Source organism: Hyla sarda, chromosome 8 (genome assembly GCF_029499605.1).
Source record: "Hyla sarda isolate aHylSar1 chromosome 8, aHylSar1.hap1, whole genome shotgun sequence".
In the NCBI taxonomy this organism is placed as follows: domain Eukaryota; kingdom Metazoa; phylum Chordata; class Amphibia; order Anura; family Hylidae; genus Hyla; species Hyla sarda.
Window position 1 is genome coordinate 199767045 of NC_079196.1, and position 13861 is coordinate 199780905.

At 44.5% G+C, this 13861-nt stretch overlaps 1 protein-coding gene across 4 annotated transcripts in view; it reads right to left on the reverse strand.

Moving 5' to 3' along the window:
* The window catches only part of ABCA3 (ATP binding cassette subfamily A member 3), a 96388-nt gene that overhangs the window by 46707 nt on the left and 35820 nt on the right, over nucleotides 1–13861 (reverse strand). For all 4 annotated transcript variants that reach the window (XM_056533608.1, XM_056533607.1, XM_056533610.1 and 1 more), the window contains exons 5-10: nucleotides 7327–7492; nucleotides 6265–6524; nucleotides 6015–6131; nucleotides 872–992; nucleotides 499–672; nucleotides 201–382 (exon numbers count right to left, since the gene is read on the reverse strand). In XM_056533608.1, the coding sequence (XP_056389583.1) occupies nucleotides 201–382; nucleotides 499–672; nucleotides 872–992; nucleotides 6015–6131; nucleotides 6265–6524; nucleotides 7327–7492 (1020 nt within the window). The remainder of the gene's footprint in view (nucleotides 1–200; nucleotides 383–498; nucleotides 673–871; nucleotides 993–6014; nucleotides 6132–6264; nucleotides 6525–7326; nucleotides 7493–13861) is intronic.

The following is a 13861-nucleotide window of genomic DNA, read 5'->3' on the forward strand; positions in this document are numbered from 1 at the left end:
AAAAAAAAACAAAACAAAAAAAAAAAATCAGGTACAATTAACAATAGACACTTGATCACAGTTCACAATGACGATCTAATATTTTTTTGTTTCTATTTGTCACTTTTTATGATTCCTCTAGGGGTAAAGACTGGGAAATTGATGTTTTTTATATAAATAAAAGAGCTGAATATGGTTTTAGCAGTGAAATGGGATCTTACCAGAAAGCAGAAGTACCAGGGTTGGGGAACTCCATAGTCTCCAGGCATAATAGACTCCACATACCACCCGATGACTGAGTACACCACAGAATCCACCAGCAGCATTCCCATGACTTGACCCAGAGTGAAGTTGTCATCCACACTGACTGGGGTTAGCAGGTTTGACCACTGAGTTCCTGTACCTAAAAAGGAAACGGTAACATAAAAAAAGTCTCAACAAAAAGGGACTGCTCCATCTATAATAGGCTAAAAATATTTTAAAAAATGATGAAAAATGTATTGGTTCTCACACACTGACCTTTGCCCTCAAACATGCCGATAAGTTGAGCGCCCATGGCCATGCCCACGTTGGAAATGAGACAAGATGCCAGCTTCTCGCTATGAGTTATCCTGTCGTAACGGGGGGAAATGAAAAAGTACGGGATGTAGGAGAAGAAATACAGGAAACCACCGGCAGCTGCTGCCACATTTGCTGTAGGAAATAAAAAATATTAATAAAAAACACTTTCACTTCTCCATCACCATGAATGGTTACAGCGGTATTTCTGCACCCAGCTGTTGCAAAACTACAACTCCCATCATGCCCTGACAGCCTTCGGCTGTCAGGGCATGATGGGAGTTGTAGTTTTGCAACAGGCTGGGGAACACTGGGTCACAGACTGAATTCCTACCTCGTGAGAAGAAGCTGCTGATCATAAAACTGAAGGAGATGGTGGACACTGCAAAAACCAGGAGATAGACAAAGACCACAGTGGGGTCACTCCGAGTGAGCACTGCCCCCTTGTCACTGGTCTGAAAGAAAAAAGGGAAAGTCATACATGAACTACCCAAAAATGAAAGGCGATGATCAGAGAATCTCAAGGGTGAAAGGTTTCTTGTTAAAGGGGTACTCCAGTGCTTAACAACTTATCCCCTATGGATTGGTTGTTATACACTATAAATATATACCTCTTTGTGAATTAGACACGCCCCCTGATGAAGCCCATACGAGAAACGTGCGTTGGGGTGTAGGTGCTCTGGTGTCCACTTGGGTACATGGCAAGTATATTGCTTTTATCGGTTATTAAATTTTTTTGCTATATGTCGTTACTATGCACATTCCCTAATCCTACTTTGTTACTTCAGCCTTTAGTATTGTATATTTATTGTGATTGTGCAAATTATATACAGTGACCCCCCCGACCTACAATGGCCCCGACATACGATAATTTCAACATGCGATGGCCTCTCAGAGGCCATCGCATGTTGAAGGCAGCATCAACATACACTGCTTTTGTATGTCGGGCCATTGCATAAACGGCTATCCGGCAGCGCTGACTGCTTCAGCTGCCACCGGATAGCCGTTTACGGTGCCCTATGTGGTCCGGTGGCTGTCACTCACCTGTACCGGCGCTTCGGACCGTCCTCTTCGGGATCCCCTGCATCGCCGGCGCTCTCCAGCCATCGTCATCATCACGTCATCGCGCACGCCGTCCCGTCATCCAATAGGAGCAGCGTGCGCAGCGATGTGATGACAGCGACGAAGAGACGCAGCAGACACGGTCCGGGGACGCGGCGACAGCGATGGAGGGCGACATCCAGGGCAACGGTGAGCGGCAGGGACAGGTGAGTACAGTATAACCTCCTATACGAGTGGTCTTCAACCTGCGGACCTCCAGATGTTGCAAAACTACAACTCCCAGCATGCCCAGACAGCCGTTGGTTGTCCGGGCATGCTGGGAGTTGTAGTTTTGCAACTACATCTGTCAGCCGAAATCTTCTATTTTCTGTATAAGCTAATTAGGTGCTAACTGGCATAGGCGGGGTTACTGGCACTCTGATGTCAGCGCCGCTTGTCCGCAGCGCCGGCCAGCTCATCAATATTCCTCTCCTCCCTCTTCATTACAGAGTAGGGAGAAGAGGGAGAGGAGGAGTGAGGGGAGGAATAATGATGAACTGGGCAGCACTGCGGACAAACGGCGCTGACATCAGAGTGCCAGTAGCCCTGGCCTGTGCCAGTTAGCACCTAATTAGCATATACAGAAAAACAACGATTTCGGCCAAGCGGCGGGATGGATCCGGGCACGGTATGCATTAAACTGATCAGCGTCCCCCACACTACCAGCCAGTACCGCTGGTTAGTGCGAGGGGAGCAAGCTGACAGTTTTCCTTTAACCCCTTAAGGACTCAGCCCATTTTGGCCTTAAGGACTCAGACAATTAAATTTTTACGTTTTCATTTTTTCCTCCTCGCCTTCTAAAAATCATAACTCTTTTATATTTTCATCCACAGACTAGTATGAGGGCTTGTTTTTTGCGCGACCAGTTGTCCTTTGTAATGACATCACTCATTATATCATAAAATGTATGGCGCAACCAAAAAACACTTTTTGTGGGGAAATTAAAACGAAAAACGCAATTTTGCTAATTTTGGAAGGTTTTGTTTTCACGCCGTACAATTTATGGTAAAAATGACGTGTGTTCTTTATTCTGAGGGTCAATACGATTAAAATGATACCCATTATTATATACTTTTATATTATTGTTGCGCTTAAAAAAAATCACAAACTTTTTAACCAAATTAGTACGTTTATAATCCCTTTATTTTGATGACCTCTAACTTTTTTATTTTTCCGTATAAGTGGCGGTATGGGGGCTCATTTTTTGCGCCATGATCTGTACTTTTTTTTTATACCACATTTGCATATAAAAAACTTTTAATACATTTTTTTATAATTTTTTTAAAAATAAAATGTATTAAAAAAGTAGGAATTTTGGCCTTTTTTTTTTTTCGTTCACGCCGTTCACCGTATGGGATCATTAACATTTTATTTTAATAGTTCGGACATTTACGCACGCGGCGATACCAAATATGTCTATAAAAAATGTTTTTTACGCTTTTTGGGGGTAAAATAGGAAAAAACGGACGTTTTACTTTTTTATTGGGGGAGGGGATTTTTCACTTTTTTTTTACTTTTACATTTTTTTTTACACTTGAATAGTCCCCATCGGGGACTATTCATAGCAATACCATGATTGCTAATACTGATCTGTTCTATGTATAGGACATAGAACAGATCAGTATTATCGGTCATCTCCTGCTCTGGTCTGCTCGATCTCAGACCAGAGCAGGAGATGCCGGGAGCCGCACGGAGGAAGGAGAGGGGACCTCCGTGCGGCGTTATGATTGATCGGATCCCCGCAGCAGCGCTGCGGGCGGTCCGATCGTTCATTTAAATCGCGAACTGCCGCAGATGCCGGGATCTGTATTGATCCCGGCACCTGAGGGGTTAATGGCGGACGCCCGCGAGATCGCGGGCGTCGGCCATTGCCGGCGGGTCCCTGGCTGCGATCAGCAGCCGGGATCAGCCGCGCATGACACGGGCATCGCTCCGATGCCCGCGGTTATGCACAGGACGTAAATGTACGTCCTGGTGCGTTAAGTACCACCTCACCAGGACGTACATTTACGTCCTGCGTCCTTAAGGGGTTAAGTGGTTTTAAATGTATGTGCATTTATTTTCAATAAAGTTTATTCATGTTTGATTATAAAGTGTAAGACTGGTACCTTTTTCTTGGGTGTAACTTATCCCCTATCCCTAGAGGATAAGTGTCTGATCTCCAGAACATGGCCCCCAATCTCCCCGATGCATGGAGCGCGGGGTTGGCACACACTCCATACATTTGTGTACCGTCTACACTTCCACAGAGAATGCATGGAGCGGGTGCAGACTCAGCTCTCTATGCAATTGGCAGATTTTGGGCCCCGTTCTTTACATCGTGGGGGGGTCCCAGGAATCAGATACTTATCCCCTATCCTGTGGGATAGGCCAAGTGCATGATCTAGATCACAATGTTCCTAAGATCAAGGTATGATTATCTCATGAAGTGATGGCATGTCCTAGCAATATGCCATTACTCTATGATTACAGGGGTCCTTCTGGGACACCAACTCGTCACCTAACTGAGGGGGACAGAAACTTATATACAGTGTTCATGTGAAAAGGTAGTGCTGACGCCCCTTCATTCTAATCTGATTTTCGTAGGAGTCCGAAATCAATAAAAAAAAGTGCCCATCTCAATCCTATTCAGGGACCCCCCGTGATCAGATACCTATCCTGGCAAAGTGTATGATCTAGATGACAATGTTCCTATAGTCAAGCCGGAATTAAAGGGGTATGTTCATCAAATGAAGTAATGGCGTGTCATAGCAATAGGTCATCACTTCATAATCACAGGGGTCCCACCTCAGGGACAATCATTCATCGCCTAAGTGAGGGGGCAGACACGCTTATACAGAACTGCGCTATCACTTTTATAGGGTACAGAGCTTGACTATTAGTCCCAGAGATCATGCATGCTGTTATTCAATGTGCTTATGGGACTGTAATTTTTTGGTGACTAGCGTAGGTCCTAGCAGTCAGCCCCCAAGTGATTCCATTACCTATCCATTGTAATAAATTCTAATCTTGGGATAACCCCTTAATATTATGTTTTAGTTGGAACCACAAACTAACCCTGTGTAGTTTGATCCAGCAGTCATGTGTTACTCCTTTCCATCAGATAAATGGTACTTTCTAACTCACAGACCAGTGTTTTTCAACCAGGGTGCCTCCAGCTGTTGCAAAACTACAAGTCCCAGCATGCCCGGACAGCCGAAGGCTGTCCGGACATGCTGGGAGTTGTAGTTTTGCAACAGCTGGAGGCACCCTGGTTGGGAAACACTGTCAGACAGTAACATACGATTACAGGGTCTGACTACACAGAGCTTGTTTGTAGTCTGTAACCAAGACGACCCATCGGTCGTTGATATACCTAACCCTGTGTAGTCTGATCCGACAGTCATGTGTTAATCCTTTCCACGAGTTAAGTGCTACTTTCCAACAAGGGTCCCAACTCTGGGGCACCCACTCATCATCAGAAACTTTTCTACAGTATACAATGCAAAAAGGGAGTGCTGTGGTCCCTTCACTCTGATCGGATGTTCTTGGGAGTCCAGGACCAATCAAAAAGTGATATATTATAAAGGTTATTTAAGAAAAAAAAAGGGGGTCTTAACACGTGGTGCAATTCTAATTTTGCCTACTGACCTACTGTGTGGATATATTTTTATATTGTGGAAAAAAGGTGCATGATCTTGTTCAATGAGGGAGATATAGGTTAGAAATTTGGGTTTGCTCTAAACCAAACTTAAAAGGGGTATTCCAGGATTTTTTTTATTTATTTGACAGTGCTACAGGGGCTGTAAAGTTAGTGTAGTTCATATAATAGTGTCTGTACCTGTGTTTGATGGTGGTCTTGCAATTCTTATTGTGATCTTCGCCCTTATGTTTATTTTTAACATCATACAAAATGAGTGTTGTCTCAGGTTTTCCCAGGTTGCAGTGCGCCACGAGACATTACATCACTAGTCATGTGATGACAGGGAGCCAGTCTGCTTTAATGGGTGGAGCGACCGCTGGGTGGGAGGGAGATCATTCTGCAGTAAATTGTAGTTTTTCAATAGATGAAGGCACCCAGGTTAGAAAACACTGGTCTTTTGAATGGAAGTCAGCTCATTTGTGTTTCAATGGGTGGGGCGGCTGATGTGTGGGAGGGAGAAAAGTGACCTTACACTTACAAACAAGGAATTATGGGACTTGGAGTTTGACAGAGGGATTTTAAACAGGAAATAGCCATTTCACAAAAGAAATAGCCACAGTGTTATGGTAATCTCACAACACAGCCATTTAGCTCCAAGACTAGTGCAGATCCTTCCTAAGCATGTCCATTATTGTCTGCCCAGGTATGTGCTAAAATCACCTTATGGTGGAGAACCCCTTTAAGTTTTACTGACCTGAACACAGAGAAGTAGAGTGACGAAAAATATGGACACCAAAAGTAATAGGAAGAAATGGATGAACCAGGCAGTCGAGTGAAGCCAGGACTTCAGTCCCATCACACGCATGTACTCCTATAAGATAAATCACATATATGTTTAGTCAATAAGCTGTAACATATAAGCTGTTCATAAGTCTACTACATGGCTAAAAAACTGCACTGATCACACCAAGATGGGCCCCTCTACGTGACCCCACTGCCATTACCTTCAGCTTCCGCTCTTTCTCCAGGACCAACGCCCGTACAATGCTCAGGGAGGTATAGGTGAAGCTGAGCATGATAAGCAGAGGAAGCTGATTCTGGATAGCCAGGATGAAGAGGTCATTGACGTAAGGTGGGAAGGGAAACCGTCGGAGGGAGACATCAATGTTTTCCAAGAGGGCCCGTCCTGTTTCATTGGCATGGTAGTAAATGATTTCCCGATCCACATGGTGCTGCACTGCCAGAAAGGCCTCTCTGAAGTATCCTGGAAGGGGAAAATAACATTAATGCTATATATATTCTCACTTTTTGAGTTCCATAGGGGACTATTACATGCAATCTGTAGATTGCAAACTGATCAACGCAATGCTATAGCATAGCATTGATCAGTGTTATTAGTGCTCCCTTACTAATGTCTGCCATAACTGGCAGCAGGAAAGGGACTCGGAGACATTTGCACGAATGTCCAGTATCGGGACATCCCAAGTTGGCGCTGTGGTCAACACGCCTTAATTTATGAGGAGAGCGGGGCGCAGTACAGGAAATCGTGGAGGGTCTCAAGCGGTCGGACCCCCGAGATCTGACACTTATTCCCTATCCTGCAGATAGGGGATACGTTTTTAGATACCGGATTACCTATTTAAAAAGGGTTGTCCAGTTTAGGATTTACATTTCTATACACCCTGTTAAAGAATTTTGAGATAATAGAGGGGGATCCTCTATTTAGGATCCTCATTTCTTGGAGAGAGTAGCTACAGAGAGCGTCACTTGATCTGGAGGACCTGTCCCGCATTACCCAGGAAACTCATATATGTGAATAGGCACTGTGTAATGCCTTATTTCTCCTGTGGTGGCACTGTAGGGAAAGTGAACACTTTCAGCCAGGGGTTAAATAGAGTCTCTTAGGGTCAACTTAGTCACGATGTAAATGAAAGCCATGATGCTAGTGTGAACAGAGGCTCATGAATGCAGTGCGAGAACAAGCAGCAACATTATATAAGAGAGGAAAGTTTAATGTCTAAAGTTTCCCTCTAAATATCAAACATGTTGAACATACAGAAGCTCACCTGGTGTGCCTCCGGTAGAATCATTTTCTTCGCGAGGACCTGGAAGCTGGAAGAGCGGATATAAGTATCTTGTGTGCCAGTTCCGGTCCACATTTGGGTTAAGTCCAGACTGCTCAGATATTGGAACATTGCGAGGGCTGTACTTAAATCGCAACTTGTAGCGGACCTGTGCCAAGTCATATAGAAGAGAAGGATTACGTTTTTCTATTCTGCATATAATTCTATGCACTGCCTATACAGCTTTACAGAAAAGATGGCATAGCAATCTGTATTGTCTTGGAATGTAATTGCATTATACAGTCATGGCCGTAAATGTTGGCGCCCCTGAAATTTTTAAAGAAAATTAAGTATTTCTCACAGAAAAGGAGTAACACATGATTTACTATACACATGTTTATTCCCTTTGTGTGTATTGGAACTAAACCAAAAAAGGGAGGAAAAAAAGCAAATTGGACATAATGTCACCAAACTCCAAAAATGGTCTGGAAAAAATTATTGGCGCCCTTAACTTAATATTTGGTTGCACACCCTTTGGAAAAAAATAACTGAAATCAGTGGCTTCCTATAACCATCAATAAGCTTCTTACACCTCTCAGCCGGAATGTTGGACCACTCTTCCTCTACAAACTGCTCCAGGTCTCTCTTATTGGAAGGCGCCTTTTCCCAACAGCAATTTTAAGATCTCTCCACAGGTGATCAATGGGATTTAGATCTGGACTCATTGCTGCCACTTCAGAACTCTCCAGCGCTTTGTTTCCATCCATTTCTGGGGCTTTTGGACGTATGTTTGGGGTCATTGTTCTGCTGGAAGACCCAAGATCTCGGATGCAAACCCAGCTTTCTGACACTGGACTGTACAGTGCGACCCAAAATCCGTTGGTAATCCTCAGATTTCATGATGCCTTGTACACATTCAAGGCATCCAGTGCCAGAGGCAGCAGAACAACCCCAAAACATCATTGAACCTCCACCATATTTCACTGTAGGTACTGTGTTCTTTTCTTTGTAGGCCTCATTCCATTTTCGGTAAACAGTAGAATGATGTGCTTTACCAAAAAGCTCTATCTTGGTCCCATCTGTCCACAAGATGTTTTCCCAGAAGGATTTTGGTTACTCAAGTTCATTTTGGCAAAATGTAGTCTTGCTTTTTTATGTCTCTCTGTCAGCAGTGGGGTCCTCCTGGGTCTCCTGCCATAGCGTTTCATTTCATTTAAATGTCAACTGATAGTCCCTGAGCCTGCAGGACAGCTTGAATATCTTTGGAACTTGTTTGGGGCTGCTTATCCACCATCTGGACTATCCTGCGTTGACACCTTTCATCAACTTTTCTCTTCCGTTCACGCCCAGGGAAAATAGCTATGGTGCCATAGGTTGCAAACTTCTTGATAATGTTGCTCACTGTGGACAAAGGCAAATCTAGATCTCTGGAGATGGACTTGGAACCTTGAGATTATTGATATTTTTCCACAATTTTGGTTCTCAAGTCCTCAGACAGTTCTCTTCTCTTCTTTCTTTTGTCCATGCTTAGTGTGGCACACACAGACAAACAATGCAAATACTAAGTGAACTTCTCTCCTTTTTATCTGCTTTCTGGTGTGATTTTTATATTGCCCACACCTGTAACTTGCCCCAGGTGAGTTTAAATGAGCATCACATGCTTCAAACAATCTTATTTTCTACAATTTTGAAAGGGTGCCAATAATTTGTCCAGCCTGTTTTTGTGTGTGACATTATGTTCAATTAGCTTTTTTCCCTCCCTTTTTTGGTTCAGATCCAATACACACAAAGGGGGAGATTTATCAAAACCAGTACAGAGGAAAAGTTGCTGAGTTGCCCATAGCAACCAATCAGATCGCTTCTTTCATTTTTAACCAGGCCTCTGCAAACTGAAAGAAGCGATCTGATTGGTTGCTATGGGCAACTGGACAACTTTTACTTTGCACAGGTTTTGATAAATCTCCCCCAAAGGGAATAAACATGTGTTACTGCAATTCTTTTCTGTGAGAAATACCTAATTTTCTAGAAAAATTTCAGGGGTGCCAACACTTACAGCCATGTATTGTATATATCAGGATAACTATGTAATGACTGTGATAAATGGCTGCAGCACCTGTAGGGGCCAAGACCGTACACAGAAGGAAGACTGGGGGGACACAAATCTACGTAGATTGCATCAGAATATTTGTGACAGTCCAATACAGAAACACAGACTGCATTTTGGTCAACCCACAATTATTCTGCAACTCCTGACAAAATGCAGTAAACCTCTTTAAGGCGACCATCAAAATTTGCACAAAAAAGTGGTCTTTTATGGGGGTGGTCATGTTTAGGAAACAATTATACAAAATGCTGGTTGAGGTGTGTAATGGAGTTAGAAAGCATGTACAGTACATAATTAAATGATTAAAGTGGTACTCCGCTGCTCAGCGTTTGGAACAAACTGCACCGAAAGCTGGAGCTGGCGCCGGGAGCTCGTTACATCATGGCCCCTCATGACGTCAAGCCCCGCACCCTCAATGCAAGTCTATGGGATGGGGTGTGAGACTTGCATTGAGGGGGCGGGGCGTCACGAGCTCCCAGCGCCGGCTCCAGCGTTCAGAACAGTTTGTTCCAAACGCTGAGCAGCAGAGTACCCCTTTAACCTCTTCAGGGCATAGGGCGTATGGATACGCCCTGCATCCCGAGTCCTTAAGGACCGAGGGCGTATCCATACGCCCGTGGGAATTCCGGCCCCCACCGCTAGCCGGTTGGGGACCGGAGCCGGATGCCTGCTGAAATCGTTCAGCAGGCATCCCGGCATATCGCCCAGGGGGGTCATTATGCCCCCCCATGTCGGCGATCGCCGCAGATCGCTGGACAATTCAGTCCAGCGATCTGCGGCGATTCCGGGTCAATCGGGTCTCCAGTGACCCGGTGACCCGGAATTACTGGCTGTTCGGGGCCGTCTCTGACGGCCCCGAACAGCCAGAGCCTGCAGGGGTGAGGGGGCACTGGTGCCACCTCACGATCGCCCTGATTCGTCGGCCGGATTACCGGCCGACCACTCAGGGCGCCTGCTGCGGGTGTCACTCCCGCAACCCGCTCCGCCCCTCTTCCGGAGGACGTGAGCGGGTGCGGGACGTGCACCCCGGGTGCTGGGGACCCCGATCCCCGGCGTTAATGTTGGGATCGGGGCCCCAGGAGCAGCTGCGGCGGCGGGACTGACCTGCAGCGTCTGGATCGTTGGAGGTGAGTGACAGCCTCCTGCTGTTGCTTAGCAACAGCTCCCAGCATGCAAAAAGGGCATGCTGGGAGCTGTAGTTATGCAACAGCAGGAGGCAGACCACCGCAACTCCCAGCATTCCCTTATGGGCACGCTGGGACTTATGGTTTTGCAACAGCTGGAGGCACATTCTTTCTATGGAAAAGTGTACCTTCAGCTGTTGTATAACTACAACTCCCAGCTTGCACAAACAGCTAAAGTGCATGCTGGGAGTTGTAGTGGTGCATCTGCTGGTTGCATAACTACAACTCCCAGCATGCCCGTTGGCTGTCGGTGACTGCTGAGAGTTGTAGTTTTGCAACAGCTGAAGGCACACTGGTTGTGAAACTCAGAGTTTTTTTTTACCTAACTCAGTGTTTCACGACCGGTGTGCCTCCAGCTGTTGCAAACTACAACTCTCAGCAGTCACCGTACACCATGCACCGTACATGCTGGGAGTTGTAGTTTTGCAACAGCTGGAGGCACACTGGTTGTGAAACACTGAGTTAGGTCACAAACTCAGTGATACATAACCAGTGTGCCTACAGTTGTTGCAAAACTACAACTCTCAGCAGTCACCGACAGCCAACGGGCATGCTGGGAGTTGTAGTTATACAACAGCTGGATGTCCCCCCCCAATGTGAACGTACAGGGTACACTCACATGTGCGGAGGATTACAGTAAGTATCTGGCTGCAAGTTTGAGCTGCCGCAAACTTTCTGCTGCAGCTCAAACTGCCAGCGAGAAACTAATGTGAACCCCCGACCGTGCGACTGTACCCTAAAAACACTACACTACACTAACACAAAAAATAAAATAAAAAGTAAAAAACACTACGTATACACATACCGCTACACCGCCCCCCTCCCCTCCCCAATAAAAATGAAAAACGTCTGGTACGCCACTGTTTCCAGAACGGAGCCTCCCGCTGTTGCAAAACAACTCCCAGTATTGTCGGACAGCCGTTGACTGTCCAGGCATGCTGGGAGTTTTGCAACAGCTGGAGGCACCCTGTTTGGGAATCACTGGCGTAGAATACCCCTATGTCCACCCCTATGCAAGTCCCTAATTTAGGCCTCAAATGCGCATGGCGCTCTTACTTTGGAGCCCTGTCGTATTTCAAGGCAACAGTTTAGGGTCACATATGGGGTATCGCCGTACTCGGGAGAAATTGTGTTACAAATTTTGGGGGGTATTTTCTGCTTTTACCCTTTTTTAAAATGTTACATTTTTGGGAAAACAAGCATTTTAGGTAAAAAAAATATTTTTTTTTACATATGCAAAAGTCGTGAAACACCTGTGGGGTATAAAGGTTCACTTAACCCCTTGTTACGTTCCCCGAGGGGTCTAGTTTCCAAAATGGTATGCCATGTGTTTTTTTTTTTGCTGTTCTGGCACCATAGGGGCTTCCTAAATGCGGCATACCCCCAGAGCAAAATTTGCTTTCAAAAAGCCAAATGTGACTCCTTCCCTTCTGAGACCTGTAGTGTGCCAGCAGAGCACTTTTCACCCCCATATGGGGTGTTTTCTGAATCGGGAGAAAATGGGCTTCAAATTTTTAGGGGTATTTTCTGCTATTACCCTTTCTAAAAATTAAAACATTTTGGGAAAACAAGCATTTTAGGTAAAATTATTATTATTTTTTTTACATTTGCAAAAGTCGTGAAACACCTGTGGGGTATTAAGGTTCACTTTATCCCATGTTACATTCCCCGAGGGGTCTAGTTTCCAAAATGGTATGCCATGTGTTTTTTTTTGCTGTTCTGGCACCATAAGGGCTACCTAAAGGTAACATGCCCCCCAAAAACCATTTCAGAAAAACGTACTCTCCAAAATCCCCTTGTCGCTCCTTCCCTTCTGAGCCCTCTACTGCGCCCGCCGAACACTTTACATAGACATATGAGGTATGTGCTTACTCGAGAGAAATTGGGCTACAAATACAAGTAAAAATGTTGTCCTTTTACCCCTTGTAAAAATTAAAAAATTGGGTCTACAAGAACATGTAAGTGTAAAAAATGAAGATTGTGAATTTTCTCCTTCACTTTGCTGCTATTCGTGTGAAACACCTAAAGGGTTAAAACGCTGACTGAATGTCATTTTGAATACTTTGGGGGGTGTAGTTTTTATAATGGGGTCATTTATGGGGTATTTCTAATATGAAGACCCTTCAAATCCACTTCAAACCTGAACTGGTCCCTGAAAAATACTGAGTTTGAAAATTTTGTGAAAAATCGGAAAATTGCTTCTGACCGTTCCAAAAGTAAAAACTCGTCAATTTTATGATGCAAACATAAAGTAGACATATTGGAAATGTGAACCAAAAAAAATGTATTCGTAATATCCATTTTCCTTACAAGCAGAGAGCTTCAAAGTTAGAAAAATGCAAAATTTTCAAATTTTTCATCAAATTTACGGATTTTTTACCAAGAAAGGATGCAAGTATCGACAAACATTTACCACTATGTTAAAGTAGAATATGTCACGAAAAAACAATCTCGGAATCAGAATGATAACTAAAAGCATTCCAGAGTTATTAATGTTTAAAGTGACAGTGGTCAGATGTGCAAAAAACGCTCCGGTCCTTAAGGCCAAAATGGGCTCCGTCCTGAAGGGGTTAAAGACATCCCAAAAAAATCTTTTTTTTTTTTTTTTTTTATGGAATCCCAATGTTAATCCTGTTCCCCAGCATGGCTCTCCATTTCATTCCTGATCCCATGTACAGTGGGGATCAAAAGTTTCGGCACCCCAGGTAAAAATTTGTATTAATGTGCATAAAGAAGCCAAGGAAAGATGGAAAAATCTCCAAAAGGCATCACATTACAGATTAGACATTCTTATAATATGTCAACAAAAGTTAGATTTTATTTCCATCATTTACACTTTCAAAATAACAGAAAACCAAAAAAGTTTGTGCACCCTGCAGAATTTATAGCATGCACTGCCCCCTTTGCCAGTGTCATGGATTGCTCTCAATCATCATTTGGGAAGACCAGGTGATGTATCTCGTTCCTGGAACCCAGCATGCCTCCCACTCTCTTTTTTTATCCCCAATATAGCTCCCTCTCTCATTCTTAGTCCCCAGCAGTGACTTCTATCCCCATAGCAGCTTGATGTAATCTGCACCCTCCATGTCACAGAAAAAAAGTGGTCTAGATGAGAGGTGGTCTTTTTGGGAGGCTTCACTGTAACAAATTCCTCCTTAAAGGGGTACTCCGCCCTTAGACATCTCATCCCCTATAAGACGTCTGATTGCGGGGGTCCTGCCGCTTAGCACCCTCACGATCCCCCTGCTGC